Source organism: Poecilia mexicana, unplaced genomic scaffold, assembly GCF_051168715.1.
Source record: "Poecilia mexicana isolate PSO_F unplaced genomic scaffold, ASM5116871v1 scaffold_12, whole genome shotgun sequence".
Classification (NCBI taxonomy): Eukaryota; Metazoa; Chordata; class Actinopteri; order Cyprinodontiformes; family Poeciliidae; genus Poecilia; species Poecilia mexicana.
The window spans coordinates 9,120,673-9,140,783 of NW_028263381.1; the positions used below are offsets into that span (position 1 = coordinate 9,120,673).

General features: G+C 39.8%; 2 protein-coding genes across 3 annotated transcripts in view; one reads left to right on the forward strand and one right to left on the reverse strand.

The window, feature by feature from the left end:
- The window catches only part of pcsk5a (proprotein convertase subtilisin/kexin type 5a), a 33,475-nt gene extending 29,537 nt beyond the window's left edge, over window positions 1–3,938 (forward strand). The window contains exons 34-36 of the mRNA XM_088010876.1: window positions 1,764–1,864; window positions 2,298–2,496; window positions 3,032–3,938. Coding sequence (XP_087867002.1) covers window positions 1,764–1,864; window positions 2,298–2,496; window positions 3,032–3,504 — 773 coding nt within the window. The 3' untranslated portion in view covers window positions 3,505–3,938. The remainder of the gene's footprint in view (window positions 1–1,763; window positions 1,865–2,297; window positions 2,497–3,031) is intronic.
- A 767-nt stretch (window positions 3,939–4,705) lies between these two features.
- Window positions 4,706–17,936, reverse strand: prune2 (prune homolog 2 with BCH domain). Of its 2 annotated transcripts, none has more exons than XM_014979319.2 (11): window positions 17,745–17,936; window positions 14,061–14,127; window positions 13,773–13,973; window positions 13,252–13,428; window positions 10,476–10,578; window positions 7,685–7,816; window positions 7,450–7,536; window positions 6,450–6,548; window positions 6,304–6,342; window positions 5,804–5,854; window positions 4,706–5,654 (listed from the first exon to the last, which is right to left on the reverse strand). In XM_014979319.2, the coding sequence occupies exons 2-11, from the start codon at window positions 14,113–14,115 to the stop codon at window positions 5,624–5,626; spliced, it is 975 nt and encodes a 324-aa protein (XP_014834805.1). In that variant the 5' UTR covers window positions 14,116–14,127; window positions 17,745–17,936; the 3' UTR covers window positions 4,706–5,623. The 2 variants fall into 2 exon arrangements, with proteins under 2 accessions (XP_014834805.1, XP_014834798.1); XM_014979312.2 differs by having other exon boundaries at window positions 4,706–5,657; window positions 17,745–17,933.
- Between the last annotated feature and the right edge of the window lie 2,175 nt (window positions 17,937–20,111).

Sequence of the window (20,111 nt, forward strand, 5' to 3'; positions counted from 1 at the left end):
TAAATATTCTGTGTACTTAGTTTGGTTTTTTTAAGGGGTTTTTAGTGTTTAGTTCTTTGTGACCTACATCTTGAAAGATGCTATAAAAACAAAGTTTTACTTACTCTTTGCTTACTTTTCCCTCTTCTCCTCCTCCAGTCACAGTTCCCTTACAGCTTCAGGGCATTTAATTAATTAGATCCACTAATCACTCCTACTGGCATTTAGGCCTCCTGTTTCTGTCCGTTCCTCACCTGATTTAAAACGGAACATGCAAGATTTGTTACATCTTGTACATTATTTATTTTTTTTAAATCTTCGTGAGCTTACAGCAAGAAAATATTTAAGATAGACAGAAAAACTTTTTACTATAAGTGGGTCATAGATTACACACACACACACACGCACGCACACGCGCACACACACACACACACAGAGAAAATACAATTTACAGAAATGAAAGAACTGGGTTTTTGCATATTTTCGTGTGAAACTGAGCTTGCACCACTTTGGAATATTACAAATGATCCAGAAAATAGGCAACGAATTACTTAAACAATTATACCGCTGACAGTTGAAGTGAATCATAATGATTGCACAAAGGCATCTGTCAAAAAGTGAGCAACATTAGGAGCAGTTCAGTTCCTAATCATAATGCGATAGCATCAGCAAAATAGTCTGCATAACTGGCATGCAAATTGCTAGCTGTCAGCGAATCCTCGGAGCGCTAAGGCTCGTGGTACGACCCAAACATTCAGTGCTTAGCACAGACTAAAAGGGACTCGAGGAGAAACAGACTGAGTGTACAATAGTGAAGATCTTCCTGGCTTTTGTAGTCTGATAAGATTTAGTCCTGTACAAACTGTGCATCTAAGCTGCACCATAAAGAAATGAACAAGAGGTTCATTTTCAAACAATCACAAATTAACTTGCTTTATGAGAAAAACTGACAATCCGACTGGCGTAAAGGATACTGTGCAGTAAAAGGAAAGATTTACTGTGTCTTGACCAATGATCTCACCCTTTGAAAAGTGCTCAAACACAAACTGTAGAGAGTTGGGATTTAATGAAACCATCATAAGGCAGTACATTTGTGGAACGAGGAAAATTATATTTAATCTGTTCCCAAATAAATTTAGCTGCTACTGCTGGTAAAAGTCTTTGTAGAGACCGAATTTCCGGCCATTCTTCTTTCCAATGTAACATGACCTCTGCGATTGCCCTGTGTGTAGCTCCAGCCAACTTCCCATGTGCTTTTACTTTATAATAAAAGAACATTTTGTTAGTGTGATATTTTCACTACCATACTCAAATACTTTGCACTGAACCAAATGTTAAGGAAACAGATGTACGAAGCTGGTCGGGAATCAACCAGAAACTCTTGTCGCTATAGTAACAAAAAGTGTTTCTACAAAGTTTTGTCTCACTACAGGCTGAAAATGTATACATGCATTCCACACTTTTCAGATATCAGCTTATTAAAAAAAATTGCTGGAAATAAGGCAACAATTTTCTGCTAGAAGTTTGTGTTTGCATTGTGCCACAATGTGGGAAAACATTCAGGGTCTGTGAGAACTTTTGCAGTGCGTTGCACTCGTTTTAACTGGTATTTTGACAATTCTGAACACCCGCAGTACAAAACTGAAGACATACAAGTGTTATTACTGAACTGATAGGGTTGTCAACAAAATTACTCATGAAAGGCTGGAATTCTGTGATTTTTCTTAAGATCTAGAATATAGAGGATCACCTTGTTTACCCTTTAAATGAATGTGTGTGTGCAGGAAAAGCCTCCCAGTCCTGTGACTCATGCTTCCCTGGTTACCTGCTGTCAGACGGACGGTGTGAGTCCATGTGCGATATTGGCCAGTACCCCGTTATAAAGGTAACCTCACTTTTCCAGGCTTTAATTTCACTAAAATTAATTTTATTTATTTTTTTAATTAAAAATGGATTCCCCTAGTACTTCACCAAAATAATCGCTAATGTTTGGGCCTCAGGTACCATGTAATGTGATTCAAACAGACTCCTCGCTCTACCCGAAGCAGACTCAAACAGCAGAGCGAAATTTATTGCAGTGACTCATTTTCTAAATAAATCGCCCTGCTCCTGCTGCGAGGTTGCTGATTGAGACTGTTTGATAGGTACCGATGCATGTTAATTGACTCATGGAGAGAAGCTGCTACTCAGATCTTTAAAGAACGCTTTGGAAGCTTGACAATACGAGCTAAAAATTAAAAAAAAAACAAAAAATTAAAAAAATAATGAATGAAAAGAAAAAGCTACGCCTTGCTTCAACCAGTTCCGTCCCTCAGCAGGAATCGGACGCCTCGTGCGAAGACTGCGACGACTCCTGCCAGGAGTGTCGGGGGCCGGGGCCGTCCAGCTGCACTTCCTGTTCTGCTCAGGCGATCCTGGAAGCAGGCGGGCGTTGTCTGCTGTGTTGCCGCCTCGATGGGGAGCAGCAGGGCACGGAAACGCCAAAGCAGGACTGTTGTAACTGCACCGAGACTCGAGGTTAGCTACAGGAAACCGACGGTTGTTGGAAAAGTGCAAAACGGGGAGTCGCGGCTGCGTAACAGACGTGAATGATCGACACGTGAAGCTTAGCTGTATCTGTATCTGTGACTAATTATCCTTGTGCTTAATTTAGAGAGTGCTGCTTTAATTTACATGCAGAGCACTTTGCTTCAATCAATAGGAAAATTAATTATAGTCCTTAAACCTTTTTTGTCACATTGCAATGACAAACCTCTATTATGTGGGATGTGTGTGGTTGGGGATGAGGGGTATTATGTGATTTTTTTTTTTATCTGTGCATTATAATATTCAGAATGGGTTTACAATTGCAACACTGCATTTTGTGTTGACATGTATATTTTTTTTTGACTAATTGTACAAATGGTTTGATGTTCTAAGACGCTTAAAGGCGACAAGCATTCAAAAAACGTTGGAAATCAGGAAGGTGGCAAATACTTTTTCACACCACAGTAAACACGTCATCATAGCTTTATTTATTTGCATTTGTTTATATTTGTTTTGTTTTTCCCAGGCCAGTGCATCCTCAGCACAAACTTGGCATTCAGGAACGAAGAGGAAGAGGAGTCTAGAGGGAACCTGACTATCTTCATCATCGCCTCCATCCTGCTGGTCCTGGGTCTCATCGGCGTCGTCTTCCTCGTCAGGCACTCCCGTTCCAAAAGCGGCCCCTCGGACCTCCCGCCCCGCGGCTACAAAAAGCTCGGTTCCGGCGGGGGGTTCGGAGGCGGCAATATATACAGCGGCGGCTACTCCTCCGCCTCTTCCGCGTCCGGAGGCCGCTTCCAGGAGGCCGAGCTCGTCGACATCGGTAAGCGTCGCTCTGGGAAGAAGGACGACGACTTCGACGACGATGACGACGACGACGAGGACATCGTTTACATGGGCCAGGACGGCACGGTGTACAGGAAGTTTCGGTACGGACAGCTGGGGGACGACAACGAGGACGACCTAGAGTACGACGACGAGAGCTACAGGTTCAGATGAGGCACCAGGAGCAATAAGAGAACACTCTTCTGTTGTTTTTCTTCTAGACATTTCTGCCTCTTCCTATTTCTCTCCTCTGTACTGTTAATCTCGCTCTGCCCTCAGGGACAGATCTATTTATCCTTCACTCAATGAGCTCAGACAAATGAGACGTGAGAAGCTATTTATAATGAGCAGCATTTTATGACTGCTATCCATCCACATAATGAAATGTGCTTCAGAAATAAATCCATATTTACCATGCTTACAGCGGACATGTTATGCTGGTTTCCTCATTTCTGTGGTGCCGCATGTGGCTGTCATCAGTCTACATTTATGTCCTGCAGCGCAGAAAGGTTAGAGGGGATCGCAAGCAGTCATTTGGTGACTGTTTATAGCTTTCTTTTAGTATTGAGCATCTTTAGAGATAATAAAGGCCGTTATCAAACGTCAAATGCGTCGTTTCTGCTGCTAAAGGCAAATTAACGTTTCCACTTTTCTTTGCGTCTTGACCTCCCAATTCTTGTTTTGACCAATCTAGTTTTTATTTATCGTTTGTTTTTCTGATTTTGTGGCACTAGTGGCCTTCAGTAACAGGAAATGGGCAAACAGAGGAGGGGTGGACGATGTGCAGTAAAGGTTTGGAACCGAACCCTGGACCCCATTTAGGCACAAGAAAACCCAAATGTAAATTTGATGCATTTCTCAGAGTAGAGCTGCAAAACCGGAAATAAGCATCATGTGTGTAGTGATTTACAGTCGATGTAACAAACTCAGTACACATTTTATTTTGTACAAATGTTTTTCCTTTTTGCTTTGAAAATCATGACTTTATAAAATCCGTGGTGCGTCTGGTGTTGGATGTTTGAGATTAGATCTACACAAGTTTAGAAGCTGGCTGTGAGCACATCCTTTATACATTAAAACCATGGAGACGATCCAGATTTTATCTCTTACAATCAGTATGCAAATAATTTTCTGAAACAGTTAAGACCTCTCAAATCACTGATGTTTGCCAGTTTTTTCTTTCATCTCTGTCATTTGTTTGTGGTGTTGCTTAAGTTGATTTGCTTGTTTTCCTTCTTGTACTGTTATTTGTTTACCATTAAAATTTTTAATTTGGAAATGCATCACTCAAGTAAATAAAAAAAAAGTGATTCTGAAATGATCTTAACGAGCCCTTAAGGTTTAACTCACAAACGAGACGTGGCTCAAAACGGCCTGCAGGCTATAAATCACTTTTTTATTGAATCAATAGACAGCATTTCTTTTTTTTTTTTTGCACAATCATTAAGACACATGAGTTCGGATCACCAGTTCTGTGACGTGGGGACCATGCACTGATGTACAAATACACACATGCATATGGACACACACTGATGAGACGTTGTGCTTCGCCGACATCCCATCGTTAAGGTCATTTGAGGTTTTGTCTGAGGATCCAGCAAGTGCTGAAACACACACACACGCACACACACACACACATTTGTGTCCACAGTACTATGTGATTGATTTTATATTGAACTTACCCCTGCTTGGCTCTTAGATTGACACTATAAAGTTTAAATATCTATATGTATGTTTATTCCGCACTTTCAGGACAAGATACAAGATTAAGTGACTCGAATGCAAGTCGGTCATAAACTATGGCACAAGGTTTTATTTTTCTTTTTTCTGCCGTCCTCTGGTCCCTTGTCGTGTAAAACAGCTGACACAAAAAGTCGCCTCTCGTTTCTAAAGATCCGGGTAACCACAAAAAGGCGTGGTATTATTGCTTTGCTGCTTTTCATGCACATGAATAAAACACAAGTCTCCGAAACTGAATTCTTGAGGTGTGCCGTGTGATCGCATTACCATTTTGACCACCAAGTTAACGTTGATGCTACTCTGCTGACGCTCGCGAGCGTCGCGCACACTCGACTACGGGTTTATCTAAGCTGCAAGGCGTACAGTGCAGCAGATGCTACAGTTAAAATTGATCAGAGTTTAAACAGGAACTACAGCAGGTTGTCTTTAAGTTGAACTCCAGTGTCTGAGAGGAAAAACACCGACACACACGCAAGCAAGCAGCACTTTTCAAGCTTGACCCCGTTCATCGCAGTTACTTTTGAGGCGACCCATCAATTCAGGATGCTCTGGTTTACGAGCTGCTGGCACCGGCCTGGTCTTTTCTGCTGTGAAGATGGAGGAAAAAAAAAAAACAACAACAACAAACAAAGTAGACCATTTAGGATGGGTGTGTTTATGTGTGTGTGACAGAGAACAGACGTGTGGCCATTTGTCTTCTGTGTGTGAACTTTTAACATCTTTGAGGACTTACTCTGGTCTGCTGGCTGCTGTCGGCTCGGTTCCCTGCAGGAAGCTGTTTATTCTTGACAGAAGAAACAAATGGGAGACGTCGTTAGAGGACGATTTACTGCTGTAATATGCTTCCATGCAGGGAATTTGGAGGCCTGCGCAATTTATGATTCGTTACACAATTAGGCAGCGAGTGATTAGTTTGTGATGTCTGCATCTTTTGGTTATACAGCTATTATCAGAGCTATAGATCTACGTGCAATAAAGACTGGCTCGTTTGTTTTACTGTAATGACAAATTGGATAAAAGCAAAGCGTTTAGCGTCTTTAGCGACTCTCTTTTTTGTTTTTCCCTGTCTTGCCGGTGTAATTGGAAACGCAGCCAAATAAAAACTGGTCCTCGTCCAGGAGAAGCCTCCAATCTGATAAATGAACACTCCAGCCAAAAGGGTGAACACCGAGACCGGGGGACCACCGCCTCCGCGAAGGAGGGCGGTGAGATGCAAAAACAGCCAACGCTTACTTGGAGTTTTCCGCCGCTTCCTTCAGTTCCTTGTCGAGTCTAGAGGTGGGAGTTCAAATAACAAGACGAATACGAAGCCATTAGCACAAATCAGGTTTGCAGTGGATGAGACTGGGAGTTGCACTCAGGGGCTAAGAGGGACTCACTTAATGATGCACTCTGGGATCTGGATGCTGTCCATTGGGATTAGCTCCCGCAGTTCATCCAAACTGCTCACATACTTGATCTTGCTGCTGAACTTGGCGCTGAAAGCAGGAGAAATTATGTGCACATTTACCAAAGTGCGTGAGGAAAGACACATTAAAAAAGTATGTTTCATGTTGTGAATAATTTCAAGCAGTACATGTGCCGCATAGCACAAAGCCTTCACATCATTAGACCCATGACATAATTCAAAAATAAGTCTATATTAAACATGAACCTGTTTAAGCTATCTTTTACCTTGTTGTTATGATAACATCTCATTGTTTATTGTTAAAAGTGAGAAAATGTATTTGGTCATAATCTCATGATGCTAAGGAATTTGGACATTATTTCTGTCTCGCCTTAAGGCATAAATTCAGATTTTTGAGGCGAAGACCTGCCGCGCTGTTCTGACCAGACATGGACTGGCTTGAAGTAAAGAAGTTCAACACTGCTTTCGCTTTGATGAAACAGAAGAACCAAATCTAAAAAAGCTCATGCAGCTGGTATTTCTTAAAACCTTTAACATTAATATCAGTGTTAAAAAGTGTAAAAATCACATCAAGTACATGATATTGTTTTGCACTCCGGGGAAAACAAAATCATGAAAAGTATAAAGCATAAATAAATCACATCTAGCCTTTCCATTGTTTTTCAGAGTGAGAAGTAAACAGACATTTTTGAAATAAAATACCTTTTTAAACAAGAAAGCACTGTGACGTAACACTGGGGTTTTCTGTTTATTTAAAATAAAAACATCCAACTCTTCAAAGATATGAATCATGTAACTTCTATAAGCACATTCAAATAATATCAAAAATGCTCGCTTTTTTTTTTTTGTTTGTTTTTTTTTAGTAAATAATTCTACAGACAAAAAGTTGTCCTCCAAAAGTAGCTGCTAAATTGTTTTACGCCGAGATGAAACACACATTCAACCAGACTCCAAGTGTGTCAAACATTTACCTGATGAAGGGTTTGGTGATGGCCAGAACAGTCCTGATGAACCATGACGGATGAACGATAATGAAGGATTTCAAATTCTTCCTGAGCCTAAGCACAAATCAGTGTTAGGCACGCCTGTCCAACTGAGCACATTTCCACATTAACTTCTTCAAAATACGCAGAACAAACAGTACAGCTTTAAACCAAATGCAATGCCAGTAGCCTCAGATTTCAGAAGGACGACAACTGGACGCACCTTCTGTCAATCATCTGATAGCACTTTTTCAGCCAACCCAGGCCGGGCATCCTCCTGTGGGGCGTGGCTCCGTTCAGATAAACAATCATGTAGTCCTCTGCCACCATCAGCTCCAGCGTGCTGATCACATAGCTGAAACACACGTATTTTGTTGCCGTAAATTCAAACAATTACATGGTGACCGTGAGGCAAAGTTTTCATAACGTTCAGTTACTTATTATTTTGGGCCACAGCAAATTTGAGGATCATAGTGAGGCGTGCGATCGTAACTCGACATCAAACTCCAGCACTAAATTAGAAATGCTAAATACCAAATGGCTTCATGAAGAAACGGAAGACTAATTGCAGTCTGTGGGCGTGTATTGCTAAAATCTGTAGCTAATCTATTTAGTCGGTGTGATCAAGTAGGTAGTTTGTTCTCTTTTCTCGTCATTTACGTGCATTACTTTTGGGCCAGATCTTAAAGCCAGAAAACAGCTGTTGTCTTGAACCTGAATGCGGATATATGAGGAAATAGTAGACAAGTGTTACAGTGGATCTGAAAACCTCGACCAGCAGGATGCTGAAATCTCTCTCCTCTGATGTCAGAAGAGACGAGAAATTGGTACAAGTGTTGCTTCATGAGCTGCTTCCCGTTTCTTCATCTTCTCTTTTCAACATCAATCTCGGAGGCTCCATCGTAAAAGTCCCTTCTTTGAAATCGAACCCCGCACTCAAATTATAACGAAGCGCCATCACTTTCCGTCCTCGTTTCTGCGTCCACCTCCTCCGTTCTCTCAGTCAGCGGGGGGAACTTTGCGGCTCCCTTTGAAAGTAAAGTTGAAAATGTCGTCAGCGAGTTTTCTCTGCGACTCCTTTAACTTCTCGGACTTTTGGTCTCAGTCCTGCTCGACGCCCTCGCGGTCCAACGCCGCCGATCGACTCGGCTGTGTGACTCCGCTCAGATCATCTCCCACCGACACACATGGTTCTCCACAAAAGCTACAGTGACCCCCCCTTGCACGGAATCAGACTTTAAGCCATCTGGCACGGAAAACTGCAGACGCCACTTTATACCTTCTCTCATTTCTGTCCAAAACTCTTGAAACGTGCCAGCTCTCTGAATATCTGTCACAGAACAGCCTGTGGGATCTAAACTGCACTGTGGAAGGCATGAAACGCAATTCAGCCAGAACAACAGTGGAGCCACAAGCCCAGCAAGTCTCGGCAAGCAAACTTTATTCCTGTCACTTCATTCAGAGAGACTTTTTTTTTTTTTTTTTTTGGCGATTTCTCTGTGATTCAGCAACGTTACTTTGCAAACAATAAAGCTGTTGACACAGCCTGGTGTGGTGTGGAAACAACAGCGTTTAGCATTTGCTTTGCACTGTTCATCTTCCAAGAGAGTCAACTCTCTGTATTATCATTTATGTGTGTATTACTGTACGTTTAATCTCGGTTGGGTTTTGTTAAGACATGTCATCTGGGATATATAACTTTGTTCACAACATGTGCTCCATTCATAGAAATAAAGAATCCTTTTATTTATGATCCAATAGTTTTTTGTTTTGTTTTGTTTTGTTGTTGTTTTTCCTTCACCTATGCTGCAATTTTGCCAGGATTAGCTTGGGATACGCCGCACAATTACGATAATAGGGGATTTGAAAATGTCCCACTGTGTCTTAAAGACCCTTACAGTAACTCTGGTCACACTGGAAGATGGAAGCTGCAGTCTGGGGACATTTACACAGCCAGGACGTTCATCCGGCTGAGGCAAAACCAGATCGCCCTGTAAGATTCAGTTGTGATGAATGTTTTTATCAGCGTCAACACGGTTTGCTATGTTTATTTGATTTTAGAGTGAAGTTTCTGCAAAAGCTCAAGTTTCCCCTCCCACCTCTGACATGTCTTCGGTTGTTTGCGGTCCAAAGTGAGAAACCACAAAGTCACTGAACAAGCTGAGCCAGAGCCAACAGCCTTTCAGTCTGTTTGGATGGAAAACAGCTCTTGATGCTGTAGTAGAGTCTGCATCTTTGTTTTATCTTGTGGGCTTTTGTGTTTCCATTCACTCACTTGAGGATCACAAATACATTTTTTTTTTGAATAGTAATGAAATTTGATCTACTTTAAAGATCAAATTTATACTTAAATTATGGGGTAACACTTTATTCGAAGACCGACATGAACATAAACATGACATAACACCTGTCATTGAACATAAAGGAGTCTGCGTGAGTGGTTATGACTTGTCAGGAAGTCTCATTCGGTAAATAATGTCACTTTTAATGTAATATTGAACTAAGAGTTGCATTCAAAGTCATTTAAAAATGTCAATTGTGCATTATTCAGTAATTTTAGAATTTGTTTAAAGCAAAATTCCATTAAAAGTTGCATTAAAATTCCTTTAAAAGAGCCAACTTTGCATTAAAAGTGTCATTTACCAAATGAGACTTTATGACATCAGTCATAAACATTCATGAAGAGTCCTTCATGTTCCTGACAGATGTCACATCAGTCTTATGCACACCCCGTCAAATAAAGTGTTACCAATTCGGAATAATAATGAAATATGATCTGGTGTAACGTACTATAACTATGTTAGCAACGGTACATAAATCTTAATCCGAGAACAAACAAGTTTAGAGCGTTACTGTGTCTGATGGTAGAGATCATTTCTCTACCATCTGTAAACTGTTTTCACTTTTAAGGGATGAGTCAGTGTTTTGCTAATAGTACAGAAAACAATAATTATTGTAGGAGGTCAGTGTGAAATGAGAGGCATGTCTTTGTTAGTCATCACCTAGTTACTTACAGGAAGAGGTTCTCCATTATGTCATGATAGTCTTCTCGGTCACTGTCTGGCAGAAAGCATGCAGCAAAGACTATGATGGCATTCACCCCGCTGCCATAGTAACCTGACAAAATAAAAAAATGGCAAAAAGCACAAAAAGGAAAGCAATAAGAGTCAACTTGAGAGTTCGCCTTTGTTGGTGAAAACTTGATTGCTCTCTTATTTTCCGCTTTTCTGTTCTATTTATCTGCCAGTCTTTGATTCTTTTGTCTGGCTCTCTGTCCCATTTCCTCTCACTATGCTTCCCCAATTATTATAATTTCCTTTTTATTCACCAGCCCATTTATCAGCAGATTTGGTGACACGCAGACAGAAGGGCTTTTCTTCAGATGACAGAGCTTCTGATATTGACTTTCCAGTGACAGACATCTCTGTTTACATGGAACAGCTGTGTTTCGCTTAAGCCTCCGGCAACGAGCGGAGCGGGAGAAAGCTCGATCTGCTTTCGGTAAAGGTCACATTTGCATTTATAATGGTGGGCCGCTCTCAAAAAACTCACGAGTCACAAGTCTCTCAAGCTTAAGTCTTATCATTGGACTAATGCTGCATAAACGTAAGTAGGTTGGTTATCTTTCTACTCGCAGAAAGATAACCAAATTGCAAAATGAGTCGTTTCGAAAAATTTACAAATGAAAATCTAAAAAGCTTCGCGTCAATGTGCACTCTGCCAATTATCAGTCTAATAAACCGAAATAAAATCAACTGGAAGGAAACGACTTCATAATTAATCTAATTAGACACCGAAATAGTAAAATGGAGAGAAATATTTTTCCACAAAGTATCGACCCAGGTGAATTGAAGTTAAAATTTTAGTACTCAGAAGAAAAAAAATGTATACATTTATATTATTGTTTTCCTTCTACTTCACTATTTTGTTTTGATGTGAATATTTCTGCAAAAATCTTGATCAGGTCCATAGTTTATATTTTGCTTCAAATAAGCCAATTTATTTTAGGTGATTTTGTCACCTTTCGAATGCCGCACTCTCTTTTCTTTGCTTTTAAAATCTTCAATCCGTTCTTGTATCCGACTCCGTTTAAAGGAGTAGGGATTTCGTTTGTGTAGCCACTTAAAAATTATCTACAAATCACTTTGTTGCCAACAAAAAGAGTTCCCATAGATGGATAAGCTAACGGATAATGCCTCTCCCAGGCCCTGTTTGAGGTTTTTGATGTATTTTTTTTCCTCCAATCTCCTTAGGACATGATTCTCAGATGCACTTTATCTGCTGCAAATCATTTCTTGCGACTGATATTCAGTTTTTCTCTGCACTTATCAAGATTTTTCTAAACTTTCACACCAGACCAAGGTCTGTTATGTTTTTCACTTTAAGTTCTGAATCACCTTGAGTCTCATAAATCAAATATTTAATCTTTTCCAAGATGTTTCTTATATGCCCATGTTACATTTGTTTGTCCGTTTGAACAGCAGCTTTCGTGATTAAATTACGCGTCTTAAAAAGATAAGAAAGTCTGGCTCCTTCGAATTAAATGTTGTGTAAAATATGCTTAGAAAAGACAATATTTATACCACAGCTGATAATTAAAATATAATATTGACTCTAGTCACTAAGATGATCAATTATAATTCATTAATAATCTCTTTAATATATTTTATGATTAATTATAAAAAATAACTCGTTGGTTGTTTTTGTTTAAAGAAGAGCTCTTGCTTGTCCACAGTTTCCTTGAAGGCAACACGAATTAAACCGACAGGACCTTTGCCATAAGACGACGAACAATTACAATAAACTTACGGTGAATTAACAAAGCAGTCAAAATGTCACCAAGTTAATCAGCAAAGCCAGAGCTCTCACTTGCTGCTGGTTCGGTGTCTCGGCACTATTCAGTTCAGAGAGGAGCACTTTTATTTGTGACACACCATCATTCCGAGGCATTACTTGCTTTTTCAGAAGAATGTTGGTTTAAGACAGAGACACAGGCTGGAGGCAGAAGTTCAGCTCAAGGTCACTAACACACACTAAGAGCAGCATGCCTTTGAATGTATTCATATCTGCCTCGATAAACAGTTCATCATAACAGCTTTATGGATGTGGACGTTGCATTTCTTTCATGGTTTAAATGCAGGACAAAAGATTATTTCAGACCGATTTGGTCATAGTGCGACTGTCGGATCACGTTTAGGAGGATTTCCAAATGCTGCAGAAAACCATAAGTAAAGCGCGTTTCCTAGCAACGTTTGCACATAACAACATGACCAAAGATGATACCTTTAGGAAACTTTACATTTTGTAATCCAAAATACCAGCCAATGGGACAATGTCTGCATTTAGCTACAGATGTACATAACAGATACAAGTGCAAATCAGGTAGAAATCATGTAGTCAAGGCTTCTGATATACTTTATTTTAATATGCGTACCCTAAAGTCCTAGTAAAAAGAAAGTACTTTAAATTGACATGGGAGAATTTGGTAAATTTAGTACACTTCTAGGATCTTTTGGAGGGTGCTTAATTTTTCCAACACTTCTTCCAATTTGTTTATTGAATCAATGAACTGGCACAATCTCCGATGTGTGTATTTCTACCTCTAAGGCAAAATTAAAAATAATTTCACAAACCAGTAAAGAGGGTTATATTTACAAAATATAACCCCAGAACTAACAGAGGGTGCACTTTGTTTTACAACGTGTGTGCTGACTGTGTAATATAGGACTTTTTTTGCCCTGTTCTTGACAGTTTTGTGATGTTCTAAATTGACTTAGCAAACATTCTCACCTCCATGAGAGATGACTTTCATGTAAGGCTCAATAACCTTCATGTTGATGCGGTGCTCCTGCTCCCCGATGACAACGGTCCTCCACAGCTTGACGTCACGTCGCTCCTCCTCAGCGCTGTACGTTGGAATGGTGTTGTAGGAATCACTCGTCCCACTTTTAGTGGCTGCACCGGGATCTGGTTTGAGGAAAGAGCAAATGGCACCGTTGGTCACTGACTCAAGTTTGTGGGATTTATGTGGCGCATGGAACAATAGAGGATCGATCAGCAGCGCCCTGAGAAACGTAGCAGGAAATTAGAACACAACACACAAAAAACCCACTTGGTAATCATAATTTGTTTTCCGTATTAAGAAACCAACTTCAAAAGAACATTTCAAATGAAAGAAATGCAGATGAGGTGCAAAATAAACTGGCTGAAACAAAAACAAAGAAGTTTCACATGACCTTATATTGTAGCAAATGATTTTGGGTAATGAAATGAATCAACCGTTTTTGTTTCTTGTTTTTTATCTAACCCACCTTCCCAGTCCATTTCATGGTCTGTGTAGTCGAGGTAATCTCCCTCATCTGGAGTGTCGAGTTCGTCCACGTTAATGTCCAGATCATCCGGAGTCTCCCCCAAGTCGTCTTCGCTGTGGTCCAGAGATAAGCTGATCCGAGGGGCAGAAAGTTTTTTCCTCTGGCTGGGCCCTCCTTCCAGGGGTAAAGATGTAGGGGGGACTAGGATGAAAAAAGCAGAGTGTTGTTTTTATTTTTGAACAACCAAGTCCTTTTTTTTTATGTGTAAAATGTTTGGTTCACTCTCACCTGGTCTGCCATCGTCGCCCTCTGAAGTCATTTTACTGTGTGAGGTCAGGTCCATCCCCAGAGGGACCTGAAAGAAAAAAAAAAAGTTACACTGTGAACAGAAATATGTGATGGGGGAAAAAAAATCAAACTGTGTAATCTGCTGACCACAATTCCTCTACCTGTAAAGACTTGCCAAAGGGTGAAAGACATTATATATACTTGAATTATATTGGATTATAATAGTTTGTAATTTATGTAATGGATGTAGATTTGATATGGATCAGTTCAGTCCTCTAAAGTGTCCAGAGATTTTGGTTTTGTTTACTGATAATTGCATCCATAAACTGCATGTTTTGCTATGTACTTTGACTTTTTTTTTTTTATTCAGACCTAGCTCATTGTAAGTGCTTTTATTAACAGTTACTGTGTTTAAAAGCGTTGGCTCCCGTCTCTTCAACCAGAGCTGAACATGACACAACAGCCTACAATCATCAAACCTATTGACTCATATTTTTCAGAAAAGTTTTACAAGAGCCAGAAAAGCAGCATTGGCAGGTAAGGCCTCAAAAAAAAAAAAAAAAAAAGCCAGAATTTGGCATCATCTGTTAAAACACTTGATCAATGCATCTTCAAAACTTTTCCATCCAACGTATGGCACTGCATTACCAGGGGAGTTGCATTCGCAGTCAGTTACCCAATTATTTGAATTCATTAACAAGTTAGTTATTGTCAGAGATTTGGTCACCACTGGTTTGTGTTTGACCTACCAGTTCCAGTTTTCTTCCTGGCATTTTCTTCAGATATACACCCACGTAATAAAATTTAGGTTTCAATTCCCCCAACTGAATAGAACAAACTAGGAAAATAAATGTACTGCAGGATTCTTGACAGTAATAACACTGAATCCAAAATTTTAATCAAGCCAATCTCTATTAGGTTAGGCCTAATAGAAAGTGTGTTAATCTGCTGAAAAAAATAATTATAAGTTTTCAATTTTAATGCATTTTAGCAAACGGGGTAAAAACAAAATCTAATTATTTAGATATTGGACCTGATGATCACTGGTTAGAGCAACCCGAGGGGTAAATTGGCTAATTTCATCACTGGTAAATTGATTGCCGTACCACTAATTATTATAGTCTACTTAATGGCAATACTCAAATTAGGTTCACTTTGGTTTCCAGGAGCAACTTAAATGCATCTGTAATTACCACTCTGGCTTTGAGAGTGCACTTTCTACAAGGACAGGACCTTTTAAAAGGATAAGGAAAGGGATTCACATCGGTACCATTTAACAGGTCACCAACAAAAACATGACACAAGTAGCACCGTGTAATTTTACATAACATAGGTGACATTAGTCATTATATCAACCCTAAACAAAAACTAAGTTTGACACCTCACTTTTAATAGTTTTATATTATCTATTATGGAACTTTATCAGATTTTAGGCCTGCAATTTTTTGGGGGTAGATACAAACAAGATACATAGATCTTACTGTAATATTGAAATTACAGATGAAACTAGATTTTTTTTTATGACTTTTTAGGTTTCTGATACATAAACGTATTTTAGTTCAACACCTCAAACATGTCGCTGCTTCGTGAAGTGTTACAGAAAAAACAGGTAACCGAAACAGAAGTGTGGTTCATCCTTGGGTCAAATTTCTAGACGCTTAAATGCAACACCTTCAATCAATCAATCAATCGATCAGATTTTATTTGTATAGCACCTTTCAGCAACAAGTGCACTTCATCATGGAAACACAAAAATAGAAACACAATCAACAAGTCAAACATAGAATTTTCTTTGGTGTCATTATTACACATCACAATGTTTATCAATGCTTATAATGTTTCAAAAGCAACTCTAAACAAGTGTGTATCAAGTCTGGATTTAAAGGAACTCAATGTTTCAGCTGTTTTGCAGTTTTCAGGAAGTTTGTTTTACAGATTTGTGGTGCATAGAAGCTGAATGCTGCTTCTCCATGTTTGGTTCTGATTCTGGGGATGCAGAGCAGAACCAGAAGACCTGAGAGGTCTAGAAGGTCGATGAAAGAACCGCAGATCTTTAATGTATTGTGGTGCTAAGCCATGCAGTGATTTATGAACTAACAGTATTTATGAGATGATGTGCTTTATCTTCCTGGTTTTAGTAAGAACGCTAGCAGCAATGTTCTGAATCAGCTGCAGCTGGAGGATTGATTGTTTTAGGCAGACCCGTAAAGATGCTGTTGCAGTAATCAATGCAACTGCAGATAAACATATGTCTAAATAAACCTGGGAACATCCAGCCATCATGCTGCTTACCAAAGAGGAATGTGTTTTAATATATAAATTGCATGTCAACTACAAAACAAAAGATGCTGACTGAACAGTTAAACTCAGCGATGTACTGACATGGACTACAAGGTCACTCAGAGATGAAGAAGGCATTATTCTGAAAGCAACAGAAAAAGCCAGGTCACAGTTCGCAGGTGCCCGTAGGGACAAAAACATATTTGAAGACGTTTCCTGTTTATTTAAACTAACACAGCAGTGTTGGCCATTGCAGAAATGTCAAAGACATCAAGTTTCAGCATGATTTCCGACACTGTTAACTTCAGTTTTTTAGGTGAAATTAAAGCCGTTACAATAGCTACAGACATTTGAACCTGATACACTGTGTCTCTGTGGTGACCTGTGAGTACAATCGCTATAATAAATATCTTCTTGCAGTCAAATTGACATGATGTTGCCTCTGTTGTTGTCCACATCATTTGTGCAGAAATACTTAAGATTCCTGAATGTTTCTGGTCAGGATTAGCAGCTGGCTGCTTCATTTTATTCAGCTTCTCCACTGAGATCGCCAGATCACAAAAATCTAAAGAGGTGCAAAACCTTTAGTTTGTGCATCATTGAAGGAATCAAAAGAAATATTCTTCCACACTGAACAGAAAACAGGTGGAACAAGTTTAGGAGTAGTAACAGGCAAACATGGCGGAAACACATGAAACTGAGGTGAAAAGGTCATCTTTGAACTATGAATAATCCTTGTATTAAGAGCGGAGGAGGCTTTGAGTAAGGGGCAGGAGTCGGGGGGTCTGGGGGCAGGTTCACTGCCCTGCGTGTTGCCTATAGTGCTGATTCAAATCGAAAGACCACACGCTTGCCTGAGCACAGACTGGGCAGGGATGCAAATTTGCAGCGAGTCACGTGACATGTGTTCATTCGCATGAAAAAGAGCCATCCTTGTTCCTCTTCAACAGGCTTTCAGGGCAACGGTGGAAATGTGATTACATCAGCAGCTGAAACAGAAAAACGCTGAACGCTCTTGTGAAAGCTGTACTGTCGACATAACTGCCTTAATGAAGACTGCGTGTGTGTGTGTATGTGTCTTCTTCCCCAGGATGTCTACACACACACACACACACATAAATATGCACACTTTTTTTTACACAGACCTACATTCAAATCTACACTGGTACACAGGTCTATTTTGCTGAATCATACAAAATGACATCCTCCTTGGAAGATGCTGCTTCAGATCTACTTCCACATCACAGCACAGGATCATGGTGCTGATGACAGCAGCCCCTCCCTCACTCTTGCTTCCTGTCTCTGCTAGCTGAGAGGAGAGGGTGGAAAAAAACAAAACAAAAAAAAAGCATACACCTCTTTTCTCCTCTTTTCATCTCCGCTGAATAAAAGCCGTCTACTCACCGCTGCTGGGGCTTGGGAATCTCTGTCCCACTGTGTCTCAGAGCATGGATGCACTGCCTTTTTCCTGCTCCAAGCCTCTCGATGGAGATGCTCAGCTTATAAACAGCTCACAGCTTCCACCATTTTGTGATCACGTGATCTGGGTCACTTCCAAATAAGGGCATCACCTGCTACGGCAGCTCTCGACAGAGCTGTTTCCTCGGGCGGTGCTACAAAAAAACGGGTATATCAAGAAGTGTGCGTCTGCTTGTAATTATCTTTAAATATTATCTCTGTGTTTGTTTGCTCGGTGGTATTATTATTGCCGTGTGTAACACAGTCTGGACTTTTTTTGTGCTAAGACGCGCAGCAGCGTTAGCCCTCGGCAAGAAAGAGAGAAAGTAGAGGACAGACAAACAAGGATACTGGCACAATGTCTTGTGCAAATATGCGTTTTGCAAGAAAAAGATGATAACTATACAGCTTCTGGAGTCTCTCACTCCTCTACCTATGCTGATTGTTCTTAATGTGGTCTCTCTTGACCGCATTGAACTATTCAGCCATAAACAAAACAATGTACAATCATAAAACTGCTAGGTTAAATATAGTTTTGATAGTCAGCTCTTATAAATGCTCAGCACACAGAAAATGTTTTTTTTTTATTTCACTTACACTCCTCAACAACAGGTCGACACGCGGAGGCAAGCCTTGCAGCTGGTAGTTCAAAGTCCATGAGGACACCATGCCAGGAAGTGTGAAGCATTTTATTAATCAGTACCTTTACAGCTCTGATGGACTTTCAGGCATTAAGACAGACACCTTTCTTTAAAAAAAAAAAAAAAAAAAATGTGCACACAGATTCCTTACAAAATGTCACAAACAAATTTCTTTGTGAAGTGGCAAAAAGTAAAGAAACGCTTTGAGGAAAAATAAGCACTATCTTTTAATCAAAAAGCACAAACTTAAGCAATGTTTCAAGCTGCAGGATATTCTTGTTCCTTCCTACTGTGAGGCAGGATGAATTGCACATGTTCCGTGGCTCAAGTTCTGCAGATTGACTGATGTTGCATTAAGACGATGGAAACAGTTCGGTACAGTTCACACTGTCTAAAATCTAAACATTAAAGAAACAGGATTCAGAGTCATTGGGGTTTGTGATTATTCGTGTGATTATTAAAAAGATTTTGGGAAGAAATACCTTCAACTGGAAGTTGCTTAAGTCTGTGTTATGGCCTGAGTGTGTGGAGGGGGTTCGTGACAATCTTCGTTGAGCTTCGAAGACAATTTTCCTAATGAACGTTTTTGCAGATTCAGCGTAAAAACCAGCGTAGCCTTATAGTCCTAAAAAGGTTCAAACTGGTGGCCGCTGTACGAAAACCATGCGTGGTATTTGAGAGATTTTTAGGTGCCTGTTTATGGAGATTTCCATAACTCCACTTAGTTTAAAGTAAAAGATAGGACACTTTCTTCATCCAAGAGAAAATGTGATGATGATGATGATGATGATGATGATGATGATGATGATGATGATGATGATTCCTGGCTTCATGGTCAGAATGCCGTGGAAGATTCAGCAGTCGAGAGAGAATTTGACAGAGAACTGTGAGTCCTACTGTAGAGGGAAGTGTGTGGCTGTGATCAGGGAACCTGTTAGAAAAACAAGATCCCAGAAAAAACAATGACTGCATAGCTTATATAAAGCCATTAAATTGTAATTCTGCTCACTTTTAACCCTTTCTGCTTAAGTTTGTTGTTTAAACTGTTATTATACAGCCAGAACCACACAGTAATGACAAATATCTGCTGAATGCTGAGAGCTAAGTTGTCTGAGAGAAACGGGTAACAGCATTCCTTCACTGGACGTTTTGAAATAATTGTGAAACCACAAGGTAAAAATAACTAAGTAAATTAATGTTGTGTGCGATATGAGGTCACATTTTATGATGTAAATAAATCCTGAGACACAACTGAAGATGATTTTTTATTTATTTATTTATTTTTTTTATTGGCCTCACTTTCCCAAAGTCTTGCACATGAGAAACAGCTGCCAAGCATTTCAATCTTTTAAGATCCCTTAACTTGAACTCCAGCTTAGAGTGGGTTCTAGTTTTAAATCAGTTTTTAAAGTAGATATTTGGAAGCATTTCCTTTATTGAAGTTTTAAAAATATCAGGACTATCAGTAAAGTAGCTCACCTAAAAGAAGTGCCTCCTGTTTACTTTCTTTATTTCTTTTGATTTTGGTTTTTCTTCTCTGGATGTCCTCAGGGGTTCCTGTTCTTCAGGAGAAAATTAGAAATGCCTTATGGCTGTCAAAGTTTTTGTACCTGTCAGGAATTTGGGTAACACTTTATTTGAAGGGGGGTGAATAAGACTGTCATGACACTGT

Bases quoted from the DNA above. Each gene is read 5' to 3' on its own strand.
- prune2 (XM_014979312.2), bottom strand. From the start codon at position 14,115: ATGGACCTGACCTCACACAGTAAAATGACTTCAGAGGGCGACGATGGC. The intron at 10,579-13,251 runs GTGAGAATGTTT...TTATTTTGTCAG, and splicing joins GAAAGTCATCTCTCATGGAG to GTTACTATGGCAGCGGGGTG. The intron at 7,817-10,475 runs GTAAGTAACTAG...CGTGTGTTTCAG, and splicing joins ATAATGGAGAACCTCTTCCT to CTATGTGATCAGCACGCTGG.